The 19678-nt window shown below is 33.2% G+C and overlaps 1 protein-coding gene across 1 annotated transcript in view; it reads right to left on the bottom strand.

Moving 5' to 3' along the window:
• The window catches only part of LOC128173527 (uncharacterized), a 145470-nt gene extending 126154 nt beyond the window's left edge, over positions 1-19316 (bottom strand). Inside the window, exons 1-6 of the mRNA XM_052839232.1 lie at positions 19005-19316; positions 15648-15747; positions 15059-15232; positions 12836-12949; positions 11224-11448; positions 5593-5738 (exon numbers count right to left, since the gene is read on the bottom strand). Coding sequence (XP_052695192.1) covers positions 5593-5738; positions 11224-11448; positions 12836-12949; positions 15059-15232; positions 15648-15747; positions 19005-19316 — 1071 coding nt within the window. The remainder of the gene's footprint in view (positions 1-5592; positions 5739-11223; positions 11449-12835; positions 12950-15058; positions 15233-15647; positions 15748-19004) is intronic.
• Positions 19317-19678: the final 362 nt, after the last annotated feature.

A 19678-nucleotide genomic window follows, 5' to 3' on the forward strand; every position in this document is an offset into this window, starting at 1 on the left:
AAGAGTCATGAGCTAAACCCAAGGTCATTTGGACAAAGTAAAGGTTACTGGCAGGAAAAGTGCAAAATTTGTTTCCGGTCCACTTTGGAATTTCTTACTTCACACAAAGATTGCTTATGACCTGAGGGTGTGTAATGATTTGTCCTTAAGTCATTTAAGGAGAAACATTGGGAGTTTCTATTTCATGTAAAGATTCCTGATGACCGATGATGTGTCATGAACTTGGCCCAGGGTCAGTTGCGAAAGTTCAAAGTCATATTAAACATGTGTCATATCTTGTATTAATGGAAATGAGTAAAAGCTAGAGTTTGACATAAAGAATACTTGTGACCTGTAAATATACCCTGCCTTGTCGGACTCGCTAAAAAAAAGAACCATCCACTATTCTCTAATAGAGAAATACGTGAGTAATGACTTCTTTCTTAGTGGGGATATCATTTGTGAGCTTGCTAACAGTACCTTTTAGATGGTCCAGTGGGAGCAATGCCCCCCCCCCCCTTTCTCTCAACCAAAATTTCCCTTAAGTTAACGCTTAGAAAATTGATTTTTGGGTCATTTCCCCCACCGCCACATCCACACTTTTATTATAATTAAATTAATTATATACATGTACATAAATGATGTACTTTTTAAAGTTATCCTAAACTTGAAGTAAGTTAAACGAAGAACTTGCCTGGTATGAAAATAATACTTTGAAATTGAGTCTCGTTTTCGATTTCTTGAACTTACTATTATCATATTGATAATCCAGTATCATTAAAAACCATTTCCCTTCTCCTTACACTCGCAAGGTTCTGATAGACCTGTATCAATAACAGACTATCTCCACTTGACCTCCACATTTGCATACAATCTAAATAAACACCTACTTAGCAAAGATATGCCTTTATCTGTTTAATGAGTGGTGCAATACTCAATTTAGAGGTTACATAGAAAACAGGCATGAATTTATCTTTTTTGTCTCCATTTGAAGAGTTCCAATCAATTTTCTAAAGCTCTAATTGGTAAGAAGAAATGGTCGATTAAAGATTTTATCAATACAGGGTCTGTCAGGCTCTGACAAGTGTCAGGAGAAGGAGGTGTTTTAGTCAGACTGATGGACAATCCTTTCGCGACACGAAATTGCGACGGAAGACCTACTCGTTGCTTTGCAACGAGCTCGGCTCTAGTTTTTCTTTATTATTTAGTCACAGTAAAAACCTTTAGCCACATATTATACTTGTCAGACATGACCCTCGTATTAGTACCATATTTGCCTTTAAATACTTTATGAATGTAACTTTTAATTTCTTTACCGAAACATCTTTTTACAGGTGTAAATTTTAAAGTATATATTTTGGTTCAAATTCTTAAAGAGCACATCGATCTTTTTCGTGATAAAATGACATCTATTTTGAGTCAAAGTGTAATCAGATTCGTTGTAAAAATGAATCTTATTGTTAACAGGATTGGAGAGGATGCCTAAAAGTCTGCACCACGCAATCATATTTACTGAAGCCAAACAAATAGTATTTTGTGTGTGATAGATTACTCATTATTCTAAGGTCGACTCGAACTCTTGTATTATATCCAAAAAAGCAATTTGATATAAAATACGCTTTCCATGGGTGTCAACCATCATTGTAGAGGCGTACCGTAAGATTTATGAGTTTGCTATAGACATAAATACCATTATATATAAAAAAAAATGTTCCTATCATCACTTTTTTCTATTGTATGAGATCATTCTAGGTCAACTGGGGTCAGACGCACACTGTGTCATGTCGTAGAGGACTTATCTTGAAACTGTGTCGTTTTTTGTTTATCGGTGTACTGGAAAGATACTAGAGTGATTGCTCTTTGTACGTATGTGACATGATACCATGATAATTTTTACTCGTCCATTCATTGTAAATTTTGTTTTCATTTTTTTTATGCATTAGAACAGTGACCCCATTTCGGTCATTGTTCAGTCCCCCCCCCCCCCAGGGTATCCAATTACCATTTCTAGGGGTGACCCCATTTCGGTCATTGTTCAGTCCCCCCAGGGTATCCAATTACCATTTCTGGGTGACCCCATTTCGGTCATTATTCAGTCCCCCCAGGGTATCCAATTACCATTTCTATTGTTCTCAGAACAATAGGTCTTTTGTTCTCTACCCCCTGTATGGTCGCTATTACTACTTACAGAGTAAATCTTTAAAAATCTTCTTCTCATGAATTATATGACCAGGAAAGCTGAAGCTTGCGTGGAAGCATCCTCAGTTAATGTAAATTCAAAGTTGTGAAAATCATGACCCCCGGGGGTAGGGTGGGACCACAATGGGGGGGGGGGTGTCGTAGTTTTACATACGAATATATTGAGTAAATCTTTAAAAATCTTTCTTTTCAGAATCTAATCAGCCAGGAAAGCTGAAACTTGTGTGGAAGCATCCTCAGGTAGGAAAGCTGAAACTTGTGTGGAAGCATCCTCAGGTAGTGTAGATACGGAGTTGTGAAAATCATGACCCCCGGGTGTAGGTTGGGGCCCAATGGGAGATCGAAGTTTTACATAGGAATATATAGAGTAAATCTTTAAAAATCTTCTTCTCAGAAACTTATCAGCCAGGAAAGCTGACAGTTGTGTAGAAGCATCCTCAGGTAGTGTATATTCAAAGTTGTGAAAATCATGACCCCCTGGGGGTAGGGTAGGGCCACAATTGGGGATCGAAGTTTTACATAAGAGTATATAGAGTAAATCTTTAAAAATCTTCTTCTCAGAAACTAATAAGCCAGGAAAGCTGAAACTTGTGTGAAAGCATCCTCAGGTAGTGTAGATACAAAGTATGTATGATGTATTATTGTACATTGTCCAGATAGTTTGTATTATGACTCCATTAAGCTGATTTTATCATACCTATTGTTTCTCAGGTGAGCAATGTGGCCCATGGGCCTCTTGTTAAATGCCATAATGCAAAACAAGTTCTGAATATCGCTCACTGGTCCCCACAGCTTTAAGACTCGTAATGTTTCGTTCTTCACGTTTTTGCCAGATATAAATATTCCAGTCCGCAAAACACTTTTAACTGTTATCTACCACTGTAGATTCGATATTGTTCATGAATTATACTTACATTGACGGTTTTCCCCTACTTCAAACTACTGGGTATACAAGTGCATCACCCAGAATTAATGATGGAACCAAAATTATAAAAGGTTAACTCCATTGATAGGCTGATAACCATGCCGAATGTAACAGCCATTTACAGCAGCCATTAAGCCAGAAAAGGCTACGAAATAGATACATCGAGCTTTCAGCCTAGAATAATGCTATGTATTTCACTAAGCTCTGCTTAGTTAGAATAATCTGTGTCTCGGGACAGGCCTTCACACAATTAAAATGCCTGCGATATACCGGTTATGTAGCAAAAATAGCAGAATCGCTCCGAAACGATTTTGGAGAAAGTTAATGAAGCTGGATTGAAAATAGCAATTAAATTTTTCATAACAAACCATTTTGAGGCCGTTCATCTTCAACTTTAATTCATATTAATAAAGAATTAAACACTTTTTTACCAACGCTTACCTGCTTCGAATTTACTCATCATGCTGACATTTGGAACTCTTGGGATTTTTCGTATCAAATACACTGAGTTAGAGTTGTCTCCCGTTTTCCTTTGATTAACAGAATATATGACAAATTTTCAATGAAAATTTACACGTATTTGTATTATCGATTCTGTATCATTGGAAATGATATACATTTGGCTGAAGATTTGTTCAACAGGATTTGTTTTGTCATCCGCTTCAACGCGTCATTTTAGAATTTTAATCTAAAGACACGATCCAAAAGTTATATAAGAATCCCTTTTCTGGGTAAATGATAACCATGTCGTCTCCACTGTCCTATTTGAAAGAAAACGAAAAAAACCGCAGTTGTTTTTATTGACACAACATTGCTAACACATAACAAAAACAAACAGGAATTGATTCGAATGAATTTTGTAAATGTTGATACATATAAAGGTACATGATAGATTCACAGTCAATATATACAGTGTACGTGGTATAAATGAGATAATAAGAAATAGTCATCACGCAACATAACTACACTCTGTCCAAAGATATCCTGAATTCACATTTTGCTTAATTTTTTGATATTTATAAATACCTCAGGGTTCTAAGATTTCACTGTCAAAACGCACCTGTTAGCTTATCAGGTTCCAATACAATGCCAAAAATGTGATGTCTACGGGGATTTTGAATTGCAGCGAGCCCTGATGATTACGTTGAAAAATTACGCGATGTATTCCGAATGGAGAAAAAATGTTAACATTCCTCATTAAACATCTAAAGGAATCTGTTTTCGCTCCTATGTATTTTTCCAAATGAAAGATGATAATGTGTCAATAAAATTATCTTGGAAATTATCCCTTTCAATTATTTCAATTGCACTTATTTCACATGTATGTGTATTTTTATGAAAAAAAAAATCTCCCAAATGTGCTGCTGAAATATCTTGGGACAAACTCTAACAAATACATGTAAATAATCATTTCATGCATGTCTTTTATAATTATGCTATGAATATTTGGAATAAAAGGCTTAATGATACAATGGTATGCAATGAAATCTGACTAAAAACTCGCAGTGTACAGAAGAGTTCAGAACATTTGAACTAAACTGATAAGAAGCTTAAGTGTACCTTTGATCTGTAATAATAAAACTTTTAAAAAAAATAATCATTTAAAGGGACTTGGACAAGATTTGAGATCAGAAATTTTATTTTTAATTTTTATGTTTGAAATGGTTTACTGGTGCATTTTAAATGATTAACCAAAATATTGAATGTTAAAGTCAAGTTACAAGCGAGATACAGACGTAAGAATTGATTGTTATGTTAACAAGGCTCGAGTCATATAGTTGTTTACAAAGTTGTAATGTAGAGAATTACCATTTCGTAGACAAAATGACATGTAAGAAACAATTTAAGCTAATTCAATATCTTCATAAATACTATTATCAACAAAAGAAAGATACATTTGATTGAAACTTACACCAATACAACACATATGTAAAAAATGACTATATTCGAGCTTTGTTTACAAAACAAAGTTATTATCTCTGTACCTTGCTTATAGCTTGATATTTGACTTTCAAATTTTGACACAGCATTATAAACTTCTATATTTATCAGTATAAACAGTAAAAATGGAAAAATAAAATTTGAAAATTTTAAGTCAAATCGTGTCCAAGTCCCTTTAAAAGAGAGTTAAATCATGCTGTATGCTATGTTATAATATGATGAATGGCAATCAGGAGATTATATGTTACGGTGTCTGATTCCAAAGCAGTGGTATAAGATTTCAGTGTTCTGTTACATTGTATGCAATGGTATATGTTGTTAAAAGATACATGTCTGCTTGAACTGACTGAAGGCATAAGTAAGCCTTGTCAATCTGAACTATAAAAAAAAGATACATAATAAATTATCCGGGATGCTTAAACAAATGCATGTATTTTTTTACGGTAACTGTTTATCTATGACACCAAATTATTTGATGATTAGATGGGGACGCCAAACACGTCAACTTCACAAAGAGTGAGGGTCTCTGTTGTCTTGGAGATCTTTACGAATCTCCCCTGTGTTGATGTCGGACAATCGATGACGACCAGCTGTGACGCAGTACCGGGACCAGCAAAGAAACCACAAGGATTGTTGACATCAGATTCTGTCAGCCCCACAGTGACGGTAACATCATGCAGCCGGTATGAGAAATCTAAAATAAGTCAGTTTATGGTCATTCAGGATATGTACAGAACACAACAACATACTACTATACTATTCTCTTTTGAGAAGTGGACAGGCATAGCCTACATCCACTTCTCTTCGCAAGCCCTCATAGTTTGATTCTGGAAAACGTGTAAATGTCAGAACCAAAGACGGTTTACACTTCGAGCCATGTTTCGACTCCAGTTTCACTGAATTTTCGTAACAGACCTATTATTTCTATATTTTAAACATAAATGCATCCATATATCACAAACAAATCACCACTAACCCGCTTTCAAATCATTTTCTCAACCTCTACATTCCGGGTTTAAATTATGAGATCACTCGCTATAGGTGGTTTAAAAAGTAGAAATTTTAGAGTCGGAAAAAACGGAAAATAGTGTTCAGATTGTACACTTTAGATTAAAGGTATTTTTCTTAAAATTTACAGAGCCATATAGAACGGTTTTGCAATTTAAGACAAGTTAACAAAATGCATACGATAAAATACGTAACTTTGTCACATAAAACAATGAAAACTCTTTATTTTAATCTTTCTTGTATGCTATATTAATCAATGTTCGTTTTATTGTTAATAATAGATGTAGACCAAATTTTGTCACCATTGAAGATGGTTAAAAAGGGAAGATATACCACTTTGTAATTATTTGACTCAATATTTGTTTGTATGTTGTAAGATTAAGTTGATTCAGTTACGTTTTTGACATTATTGTCTTAAATAGGTTTCCAATTTTATCCGAAACATAAACATTTAATCTGCGCTGACCTAGATAAACAATGTGATACACAAAATTTAAACCCGGGATGTAGAAGTTGCGAAAATGATTTGACAGCGGGTTAGTGGTGATTTTTTTGTGATATATGGATGCATTTATGTTTAAAATGTAGAAATAATAGGTCTGTTATGTAAATTCAGTGAAACTGGAGTCAAAACATGGCTCGAAGTGTAAACCGTCTTTGGTTCCGACATTTACACGTTTTCCAGAATCAAAACATGAGGGCTTGCGAAGAGAAGTGGATGTAGGCTATGCCTGTCAACTTCTCAAAAGAGAATAACTACTATACTAGTTGCACGGATCGGTTCAGTTTGCTTTTTAAACAGAACGCTTTATTTTTTCCACGGTTCTGTTTAAAAAATACATCTTCAAGCTTTGTGAATGGTGTGCTTGCTTTTACAATGAGGTGGTCGTGGCCTGAAGCCTTTTACTTTTTGCGATAATGATTTTAAAAGTAACATACATGTACATCATTACAGGGGAATATAATAATCTTTGTGAAAACAAATGGCTTTTCACTCCTAAAGTCTAGACAGTTATCAACTGTTATAAAGTTATTCAACTCATTTTTTCTATTCAGGTAATAATTCTATGTGCTCTTGCACATGTTTCTATATGCAAGTCTAACCAAACACGCCATCGGATATTTTATCTGGAACGACATCTTGTGTACAGTCAGACATTTCGTTTTCCCTTCAGGCTACATGTATTTTGCATGTATGAACATATTTCTTTTGATATATACAATTAGTTCATAGCTTTTTGTTTTCATTTTATGGACACGTATTATATATTCACTGTATGCAATCGATTGAATATGCATTTCAAATTTCTCTAAACCCATTTTAAAAAAAACTACCTATTCTTGTACCGTATATTCTTAAATAACGTACACAGTAACGCTTTTCTGATGCCAGTGATCGGCCAGATGTGAAAATTTTTAATGGCTGTGTGCGCATGGTTTTGTGTATTTAATTTTCAGGAATTCGTAAGTGCAAAGTTATCACTTTTTGTCTTGTGTTTTTATTTGAAATTAGCATCATTCTTTAAGTATATGAGTTGAAAAGTGTGGGTTTTTTTTCTCAAAATTATCATATGTATTTTTTTTTTGAGTATACAAGTTGAAAAGGTGATTTTATGGCCATAATTGGGTAAAATGCGGTATGGTGCTCACGAAAGCATCGTTTTCCAGTATTGTAAACTTCTGCATAATGCCGAAACAAAGTTAACATTCAAAGCTGCCATAACTTGTTTGACAGGGCATCAACGGCAACATTTAAACAGTTTAAATGTTTTATTTGTTTTCAAAAGTTGTATTACAAAATTAAAACTCCCAACATGCAAAATAAAGAGAAATGCATCATTGAAAAAAATGATACATTTCCTGAACCAAACCAGGAGCTATATTTCTCCTATGCATAATAAACTCAAATTACAATTTCCTTTATTAGCCAACCCGCGTTCTTAGTTCCCCCGTTCCTATTATTTATGCATAACAGTGGTATGGACCTTTTCCGAATGGACATACAATGCAAACATACATGTACTATCGACCAAAGTTTAGTATGTATCAAACAGTGGATTGTTTTTTACTCTAAATTAATTTTTGGGAAAAATGAAATATTTTGAGGGTTTTTTTTATATTGGAATTTTAAAGTTCCATGGGATTTTAGTTTGGAAAAATACACCCCACAAAAAGCCTTCATGCAAACCCCATTTGTTTTTGCGATAAAGCATATATACAGCAGCCCAGATAAGAACTAAACATGCCTGATGCCAATTGTCAACAAGTACCTGTTCATATATTCTAACAACTACGTAATTTCATTAGTTAGCCTAAATAAATTGTAACCTTTAAATTGCAATGGGAAAATCAATGAGCATTTTTTAAGATTGGTCAGCTACGACAGTATAAGATGTACTTTGTAATGATGCAAAAAAAAAATTGTGATGGCAATGGAAGTTTTAAAACAACAGAAATATTTCAATCGCAAAACAATTTGGAAAAAATCACAAATTGCAAAATTTGCAATGTCATAATACAGCGTACAAATATGGTATGCGGTTCAAGATGACGAACTCGTGATATAATGAGAGTGAGTTTGACACGCAAAAATCTACAATCCTTCATTTCATGTATTATACATGTACTTACAACGAATGAATTCTTTAATGCTTAGGTAATGCTTAGTGAACTGGTTCACGACCAACAAATTATATTCTCGGACAACTAGCAACACGAGACACCATTTAGAAATGCATGATTTAGTCCTAAAAGTGTTACAGAGCATGCTGTCTGGAGAATCAAAATGCCCTCAAAAAGTTTTGGATAAAACAATTATGGTGGATTTGAAAAAAGTTTGGACAGTTAAAGTGCTAGCTGTGTACGTAATACATCACAATGCTACAAAACATTCTTATTTCACAGAGAATCTAGATCCGTCCATAGAGGAGGAATTTTTGATTTGAACAAACTTGAATAAAATCTACCCAAGGATGCTCTCATACACGGTATGTGTACATCTTTTCTGGCTGATTGATTTTAATCAACAAGGTTTTGAAAGTTTTTTATCTTTAAATACACAGCTGTATAAAGTTCGACCCCCATTGTGTCAAAATTATGCGAAATTCACATGAAAATTGCATATTTTTTCATATGAAAATCATTTATGACAAATCAATCCATAATACTTTTAAAACATTCTTTCATTCATATATATTCACATTGTAGTATTTTGTTCAAACAATGATTGTTATAAAAGTTGACATTAAGGCAATAAAAAAATTCTCATGTGTTGGACTTAATAGAGGTATAAATCAAACATTAGAATGAAGTTTACATTTTATCAGAATATACATGTGTTCAATATTTTTTTTATGTCTTTGTTCATGTAAACATGTAAAACTTTGCCATTACAGTAGTCATTCTTACCCATTGAGTTATGTCCCCATATTTAGATGGTCACTTAACATCAGGATTTTATTATATGTATAATACATACTGATTGGATTGGTATCATTGTAGATACATACTTGAAGACTTATGTATTCTAAGTACAATTAGAGAGTATTATAACCATAAACCTGTGTTTACTTTTAGAAAAATCATTGTTAAATTACTTATGTATTGTCATTTTAAATACAAAAGCGATTTCATACTAATCACCGCTATAAAATTAATTTTCTGTTCCTGACTGAACCCTTTTACATTTTATTTAACGTGTATGTTGGGTGTTTTCCTCATACTCAATAGTACAATATATAATAAAGGGAGTTATAGCCAAAGGAATCTCGAATTCCTTATAACATGTAATAAAAACTGTACCTTTAATGTTACGATTTTCAATATACTTACGAGCGTATTCAAAATCTCATTTAATCCTATCCGAATATTCTGACTCTATGAAATGAGCCGATATATTCTCCCATTCATGTATGTCATCCGGCAATTGTTCACGCATTTATTTCTTTATCGTGTTACATTATTGCAAAATAATACCAATTATACAACTTCTATTTGCAGAGAATACAAAAAAAAACCCAGATCAACAATGATTTCTGGGGGATGTGGGTGACCATTTTAATTTCACTTATTTATTATGTCAAAGGTATGGACATAAAAACCTAAATCAAAACTACAGTGTTCTCTTGATTTACTATATTTCGATTCAATTTACAATGTTTTTTTTGTGATCGGCTTCGGCCGATCACTGTTGTGTCCATATGAGGCATCCGGCAAATGCTTCCACGTGCGCACACATTCCGCTTGCATACTGTGGTTTCATTAATTTTCAAGGGTATCAATTTTCGTGGATAAAGTGAAAATCACAGTTTCAAGGATACGTAAATTCGTGGCCAATGACCCTATCAATAGAAAATGTTAATAGAAATTACATTTCAATGAACATTAAATTTCGTGGATCAACTTAACAACGAAATCCACGAAAATTGGTATTCAACGAATATTGATGAAACCACAGTAAGTAGTTCTTATAAAAACTTGAAGTTTGGTTTAGTATTTATATAACATTTTACTCAGTTTTATTTCAATTCATTTACCTTAAGAGATGCAAACATATATAAAATACAGTTCGACCTGTTAATTCAAGAATGCACATTTTGTGTCACGCGTAAGAATTTCGATCGAAAGATTCATTCAGTAATGCAGTTGACCTCTATGAACTGACCTCAGTCATAAGAAGATGCTCCACGAACTGACCTCGATCTATTAATGTTGCATAATAGTAGCTAGGAAGACAGCTTTATTTTTAAACAAGGTTACGTTATAATGCGATCTCAATAGCAAGTTATAATGGCATTCAATGTTTTCAGTCACAATATATTATTTTAATTCAACTCTTTCTTTGTATACGTGTTAATGCTCTTTGAAGAGCTCTACTCAGTATTCTGAAGAAGAAGAAGAAGATACATTAACATTTAATAATTACGTTAAAAATATAAAACTAGACAAGGAGTTTACGAACGGCTTTCCCCAAATTTATTTCAAAATTAAATCTGTTGACGGTTTATTATGATGAAATTATGGTGTTTAGATTCAAAATATTCTATATTTTGTAAAAATACAGTACTTTTTAAAATTATTGTACATCAAACTGATCAAGTTGATTGCTTCTAGCTATCAATATATCATTATTGCCGATCATTCCTTTAAAAGGAATACTTGTTTACACTTACCTCCGTATTGATCTATTCCTCTGTTGAGTATTCTGACAGATGTGATTGTATATACAGCCTGTAGATCCACCCTCCACCAGGGGTTGGTGTCGCCATCATCTGTGTGTGCACACTTGTCTACAGCAACATTTGTTCCTCTGTTGCCATCCACTGCATACGCGGCGTTATAGTCAGATCGTGTTGATGATTGTTCGGCAGGTTTACGTAATGCAATGATCGGCAGAACTGTCAACGATATTAAAACAAAGAAGATTTTCATGATAATGATGAGACCATACTATTTACTACATTGAGTGCTAAAATTACCTTGATAGAGCTGTATTTAAAAATGTTCAATTTCTGAGGATAGCTATATGAACAGGAGTAAGGTTTGCAATGAAAACACCAAAATTTGATGAAGATATGCATACCTGATAATACGCTTTATAAATTTTCAGGGTAGGAATCCTATCTCCTTTAAAATAAGCTAGTGTGTCATCAAACGTTGTATAGCCTAAAGGCCCCACCTACATTTTTTGCACTGTTTATTATCTGCATTTAACATCTATTTAGAATTTTGCAACAAAGTACAGATGGCAAGGGACAATTTTTATTATACAATTTACTGTAGTCAGGGGATGTGCATTTTCAAAACTCTGTAATTTCTTCTATTCGAATTCAGCACAGACACCTTTATTTCACTCCTTGTAAGGCAAATCACTATTTTCTGTGGAAATTACTAGTCAGAATGAGTACATTTTTCAGCATAGTGGTTTCTCTGAATTTTCAACCCTTTCATATTCGCCCATTGTTTTTTATTTTTCAGCTTTTTGGTTTATTTCGTGCACTCGAAATATTTAAATGATCACAATGAATTAATCAACTGCTAATGTTCTTAATGGGAACGTGGATGTTTGATACATGCGTATACATGACAGCCAATGCCTAACTTTGCCGATTAAGAATAACATAACATACTAGAGCCGGAATATCGATTACTAGTCTTGTTTAATGATATTTGGTTACCCTAATAATTTTGTGCATTTCACGTTTTAAAACTGACGGACAAGAAATGAATATCGATCTGAAATAGAAGTAAGTCCAAACATTTAAGGCTTTGAATGCATTTTTTTTCATTTGATAATCATGTTAAACATTAAATACTTCAGTATCAAAGAAAGCAAAAGCTTATATGATGCTTGATACGTTGCCTTAAATTTGATACATACAATGAAATACAAACTGTATACAGGGAAATGTTTGGCCACGTTTTATTTTCGCTCCGTTTGCGCCGTCGTTGTCAGCGGGCAAATTGACTGGACGAATTTCAATATTTGATATTATCTCGCTTTAATCACAACTGTGTCTGGGCGAATTCAAGGGCGAAACCGTTTCCAAGTAAAAGGGGTGGAACACTGGGCGGAAATAACCCTGTATACAGTAACAGTATTACTCAATGAACATAATTTACTAATACGATATAAATAAGTTTTTAGACTTATATGGCTAATAGATGTATAGGCGAAAACACAACGATAACAAATCAAAGAGAGAAGAGGGTGCATATCAAATTTATTTTAACGAGCCAGAATTATAAGCAATTGAGAGAGAGAGAGAGAAAGAGAGGGATTACCTTGATTACAAAGTGTCCCTCTCCAACCATGTGCACACATACAAGTGAAAGATCCATTGTTGTTACTGCATGTTCCTCCATTCTGACATGGATTGCTCAGACATTCATCAATATCTTTTAAAATTTAGAATCAAAATAAATTATGACCAGTTTTGCTTCTTTTAAATAACAAAATTAAAGATGCATGGGTTTATATTCGAATTTATATTCAACCATTCCGAATATGTTATCGTAAACATTGTATATGGAGGAACTCTAATTTCACATTTTGCTTAGAGATGTGCTTGCATTGTCACATATTAATGAAAATAAAAAAATCATACGAGGTTGAAAAATATTCTCCATACAAAATCGATTAACTAAGTTAAGAAAAGTTCTTTTGCTAGCATATTATTAATGAAATGTCTGCGTATGTAAACCCGTTAGTAGTAAAATTTTTATCAGTTAACAATTTTGCAACGACAAAAATTGAACATAATAACCACATTAACAGCCCTATCCCCCCTTTTTTAACAGAAAAAAAACCTTTTTTGTATATTATCGACATTATTATGATATTCGGTCATATTTGATACACAATTTAAATTTTGTTAAAAACCCCCCCCAAAAAACTTTGCCTTTTTTTCTTTTCCAAATCAATATATAGTAACATGTACACGTTTCATACTTTTTAAAGGAAAAAAAAGTATTGATACATTAATTACAGAAGATAATCGTATTTTAAAAAGACGTAAAAGCAAGGTTCAGACATAGGCTTATCATCTTCCATCTTTATTAGAAAATATTAGGTACTTTCCATAATATGAATTGATAAAAGCCTACGACATTGGAAGAATTAATGTTAAAATTTATGTGTGCTAGATTCAAGTGCATTCATAATGATTTTAATGCAGACCAAGAATATACATTGCAAAAGGTACAGAAAACAAAAATGTTAAAGCTGACATGAATTCATAAATACGCATTACTTCCCTTTTATCTCCGACTACCGCCATATTAGTTGTCGATTTCTATTGTTCTGCTCATCGCTACACACCCCCTATATAAGGCCGAGAGCCCTCGTCATGCTTCACCGCATTCAGGAATTTCATACACCTGAACACGTTACCTTGGACGAAAAGACTTGTAAAAACGCGTTTTAACAAATATAATATGAGAACCACTTCACTGGCAAGATATATCCAATAAACGACGAAACAGGACAGACCGAAATCCAGGCGCAGATACTTAAGAAATTCCTCGATAATTGTAGACCGTTTTCCTGTGTATGTTATAACATCGCACATGCGCAAACCACACACTGGCAGATCGAGCAATGTCAATTATCGCATGGATTTTATAAACGGGGAGTTTTTGTAGGAACGGATAGAAACGTTGTTACCTTCTTGGATTTATTATCATTTAGCTACTGTGTTGGATGTAATGTCGCCAGGGTTTTTCAAGAAGATGCAGACGTTATGCACTCTGTATGAACGATGCACGTGTTCGATGTGCATGCGAAGTAAGGCAGCACTGTCTGTGCAAAATAATACAGATACCTTGGACATCCTTTCAAAGAATACATATATTTTGTATTTCATTGATTGTTGTTTTCTTTATTCTTTGTTACTACATGTACAATGTGTAGTTCATGCATTTAGAAGTCCGTGCAACGTGAATGCCTCGATCGGAAAGCAACCGACCGTAACTTTCTCAACCGTTATATATACCCCAGTGGCAGTAGAGGAGCGATCGAAACTGGTATGGCGACCAAATGCTTTTATGAATTCATGTCAGCTTAAAAATATTGAATACGTGTAGATATGAATGCATTGTTTTTTCCATGGTTTACGTATACCATTATTAAAAAGATTTGTCCTTTAAAACTGTCATACATACTTTAGTGCGAATTTTTTTGCGTAGTTGTACGTGTTTTATTTCATGTTTATTGGAACATTTCAATTGTCAATCAATTTATTTACTAATACAACTGTTTGCAAACATTAGGCATAATAACACTTTCACTGCGTTGTTCTAAACTGTTGGCATTGCTGGTGCCGTGAATGGGGCTCAGGACTCGTGATATCGAAAAACAATAGTAAACCCATTTCATTTTCCATGTTGTGTTACTGGAACCAAAAAACTTAATTCCTTGGTTTCATTTACAAGATTTAAAATACCATTTTTCATTCAAAACTAAAGATTAATAATTTATTTCTTCACTTATCCGAATAGCATATTCACCTGTACAGACAATGTTGTATTTCCACTCCCCGTTTGACTGACAGTTCAGCCGCCCTGAACCAGACTGGGAGTATCCGTCAGTACACGAGGCGTGTATCCTCCTGTGTATACCAATGGCGTCCTCACGTCGTGTTGTATTCAAGTTTATTCCTTTTTGATCAGGTATTCCACAATCTTATGAATAAAGACACACAATTAACAATGTAATCTTTCACTGAAATTAATATGATTAATACCTATGATAAGAGGCTACATTTCACTTTTGCAAAAAAGACACGACAATGTTGTCAATTTTTCTAGTCTATTGTGATATTTTCTTCAACTGACAGTTTGTTTAATTAATATTTATATCTAACAATTTATACTCCTGGAAGTATTATAGTATATTGTGTTAAATTAAAACATAATACTTGTCGACAAACGGTCTTTTATATATTTCGTTTAGATTATTTATTTTGTTAAAAAATAGCTCTCTTTGACACATGAAATTTTTCCAATATGCGAAAGGAAAACCAATTATGTACATGTAACACGTGTGTATTTTTAATGGTATCTATTTGCATTAAAGAAAGGTACCGGATGATTTTACCTAACAAAACACATTCAAAAAAATTTTCCTCGGAATATCTCTTGTGTTTACATGTCTGGTTGATTTCACAGGTTGAGTTCGAACAAGCTCCAGCCAGCTCCTACCAAAGTAAAACAATAATGAACACGAGAGTTCACTGTAAATGTAACTTATTTAACCTATTCTTAAATGTTTATTGTTTATATAAATGTACAGTTTATATGTATATTTGCGTAATTATTTAAAAAATTGTATGCAACAGAGTTTTGAAGGTTTTAAAGTGGATCACTAAGATGACAAATTTTACAATATTGTTTTATTATAAACCATTTTTTATAACATTTTCTAAGAATATTTTAAAAGCCGATTCACATATTCTATTTCATTGTCAAATTGGTTGAGACTACCATTTAAAAATCTCTTTTCCTTTTTTTTTGGCTATCAAACTGTTGATTTTGGATGCCAGAGGAAATAAATATATCTGGCTTGATTTTCAGGTTCGTGTGTATTTTCGATGTCAACAAACTGTCTTGCATAAAAGCGGTTTAAGTTTCATATCACGTAGCCAATCCACGATATGTATTGACTTTTGTTAAACTGGTCGACAAAATTTATTGATTTTAGTTAAACATGCTTTACTGCGTCAATTTTTTTTAAATCATCCAATTAATTTATGCATCAATCCTCTTGGTATCAATAAAATATAGAGACTACAAAGATGTTTTTTTCTGATCGACTGCTCTCAGTACTTTGATGATTTTACTGATTTTCTGCTAGCTGCGTCGACCTGCGTGGCTGCAACAAATGGCTGCAAAATCAATTCTGTTGAATGTGATGGTAGTTTTTATATTTTTGCATGAATTGTATATAATGAAAGTGTCTGAATTATTACTTTCGAAGCAGCAATAAAATTGTGCTGATTTCTGTATCACGTCATTTGATTAGGTTATCGCGAATTTAGTGAATACCCACAGTGTACATCAGCTGATTAATGTGTATGTAAGCGGAGATAAGAGCATATAAGCTGCAATATGGGTGATAAAAGGGTCTGTATCTGGTTTGTAAATTCAACCTAACTACAAAGTCTTACGAGCCTGAGACGGTAGATAAATGTGTAGAATAATATGTGCATGTACTGATTATTTTGTTTAGTAAAGTAGTTAGTACGCTGACGTCATGGAACGATGTGTTCGTTGAACAACGCTTACAGCAAATTGTCACTCGCACTACAGTGACTATTTAATTAAATCATTAGTTAAGATAATTGCAGATAAGGCAGAGCAGCCGAATCCGATTACGATATAGCCGGCGGGTTTGCACCGTATTCAGTATTCTCGTTATTGGGTGATTAATTAAGAAACAAACTGCAAGTTAAAAAGTTTACCGGGATATGAACTTGGTTGGTCACGTAATCAAATCCTGTAACCCGAGGGGCCAATCAGAAGATCTGATTACGTTAATCACATGGTTTGAAAATGGTAAATCGTTCAAAATGATTAAATTACAAAATTTAATTATCATAATAATAATAATAATAATATAGGAAAAATATTTGCCAATGTAAATATTAGGGCCAACAATTACTCTCCACATCGTACACATTTAAATGGGAAACTAAATAATTTATAATTCTAACTTAATGTTGACCTACATATGATAGTCAGGTAAAACGTAAAAGATTACACGGACAACTTGTCTCCTGACTCTCAACCTCTAATCTAAATCTTAAACTCTGGCTTTGACTTACGCATCTAAAGAAAAAAAAAGAAAAAAAATTGATTGGCGTGACTCTAAATATTTGAAATGTATAAATTATCGAACCAGATAATATTTCTTTAATCGCCCAGTTAAACGACTATCAATTCACCTACGTAAATCGGCTGACTGTTATGTTATTACATTAACTCTATTAGTGTCAAACACACATGTAAGATGAACACTATTGCCTTTCAATCCTCACTTTCTAACAAATATATTTTCCTAAAGCTATATTTGATTACTTTGATCTTCTATTTCTTTGTTACAGTTGAGACAAGTTCGATAAACATTTGGTTACATTCTAACACATCACAATCAGGAGGAATTTCCAACAAGCTTAAACTGTAGAAAATAACCGCAACATCCAAAATATACATTTTACATGGTAATAACAAACTCAGAAACGTTACACATGTCTAGAATTGTATCGTTTATTTATGTTTATAAATGATGCAAAACATGAAAAAAGCAGTGTATTTATTCATCGACAATTCATTTTAAATGCTTACTTTGCTAAAACTTTACAATTAAATTTAAGAATATCAAAAAAGAACCCACTTAAAGTTAAATGAACTGTTTCCACCACTTCCTTTTTCACCATGAGAACGGTAGACCAAAAACGCATTTTAAAAAAAAACATTTACTTTTTAGTAACGATCTCTTTTTTCATTGCAGATATAATATTTGGTTGAATCTTAATAGTATTTTTAAGCAACTCAAAACGCTAGAATTGTTGATGCAGATTTAAAAAAGAAATTAAAACTACAATCTTGATTTTAAAATCATAATAAATATAGGGAATATAGGGAGCTATCAGGAAAGAAAACCATATCACAATACGATGGTTGTTATTATGTGTACTCTTTAGGATGACGTATGTTTTAATATATGACTACCAATTGAAAACAAGTATGCCAAAAATCATATGATTTTGAAGTTGTTTTCAAAAGATACAGCGACTTTTATTTTGCATGAACTGGATTTACGGAACACCATTTCTCATTTCCACAACGTCAGGTGACGCCGAACTACTGATAGGCAATTTAAACCTGCCTCTCTTTCTCAAAGTAAGCATCTGTTAGTCCACACACTTTTCATGCCATTAACCTATTTAAAAAATTCTCGTTCACATCATTATTTGTCAAATTTTTGTTCAATGTCTTTTGTGTCAAATCGTAGATTATGTAGGTCTGAGAATCTCTGTCCAAGCAGTTTCGACTTTATTGATAAAGAAAATGACCAAAACTTATTGTGATCTCTTACATGTATTTGGTTTATTCTTACGCGGTTAAATTGTACATTTTCTTAATAAGGAAAATGCGTACAAAATGCTAAACAATTAAAAATTGACATGCTCCGTAAAACATATCTTATCAAAATAATTAATCTGTGTATTTTTTAAGGTGCTTTCAAAAATAAACTAATCTATACATATTTCTTAGAAAATACGTCACGATTAAATATAAAAAGTTTCGTTGGTATCATGCGAACCTGTCCGCGAATTTTTCTAACAACCCTCGTAGTCGTAATATTCAAATAAATCATACTTGATTCGATAGCTGTGTCAGAGACGATATAAACAGGTTAGTTGATAGTAAATAACCATTTAAACATATTTACCTTAGGCCAGTGCCCCCTTTCACTGTATACCCATCCAGCACTGTCCATGTAGCTAGTCTCCGCTGTCGTCTTATTTTCGTAATTGATTTCACAGTAATTAGCCCCTTTGAAATAGTTGACTGATTTACACCGTGGTGTCACCATACATTCCGTCACACAGTCCAAGAAACTGACTTCTGTAAATGACTGGATCAGTTTCCTGTCCAATCTGTGTCCTCGCTGAAGTTGAGAGAAGCCCGGTTTTAGGCTGCCATAACACGGCACAAGGACGGTTATTAAAAGCCACGGACATCGGAAGATTTGGAACAACATTGTACTATATAAAGATATAGGTTTCCTCCCAATCTTGAACAGTGCGACTTACGCTTCAAAATAATAATAATTTGAACAACTTGAGTTTGTTTTTCATATAGAGTTTGTGATGTACATTTTTGATTTATTGATTAATATGTAACCAATAGGCACTTAAATGTTGAGGTAAATAATTAATCGGTAATCAATCACTAAGGAAAAGAAGCAATTTTGTAGTTTTTATTAATTTTAGTCAATCTACCTTTGCTAAGGTTACACTGAATCTTGAGGGACTATTATGTTCCTTTAATGTAGTATTCTGCACTTTATATCACATTTTATTTATTTTCTTTCTCTTTCTCCCCTTCTATGTCTTTACGCTA

The sequence above is a fragment of the Crassostrea angulata genome, chromosome 2 (genome assembly GCF_025612915.1).
Source record: "Crassostrea angulata isolate pt1a10 chromosome 2, ASM2561291v2, whole genome shotgun sequence".
NCBI classification, from domain to species: domain Eukaryota; kingdom Metazoa; phylum Mollusca; class Bivalvia; order Ostreida; family Ostreidae; genus Magallana; species Magallana angulata.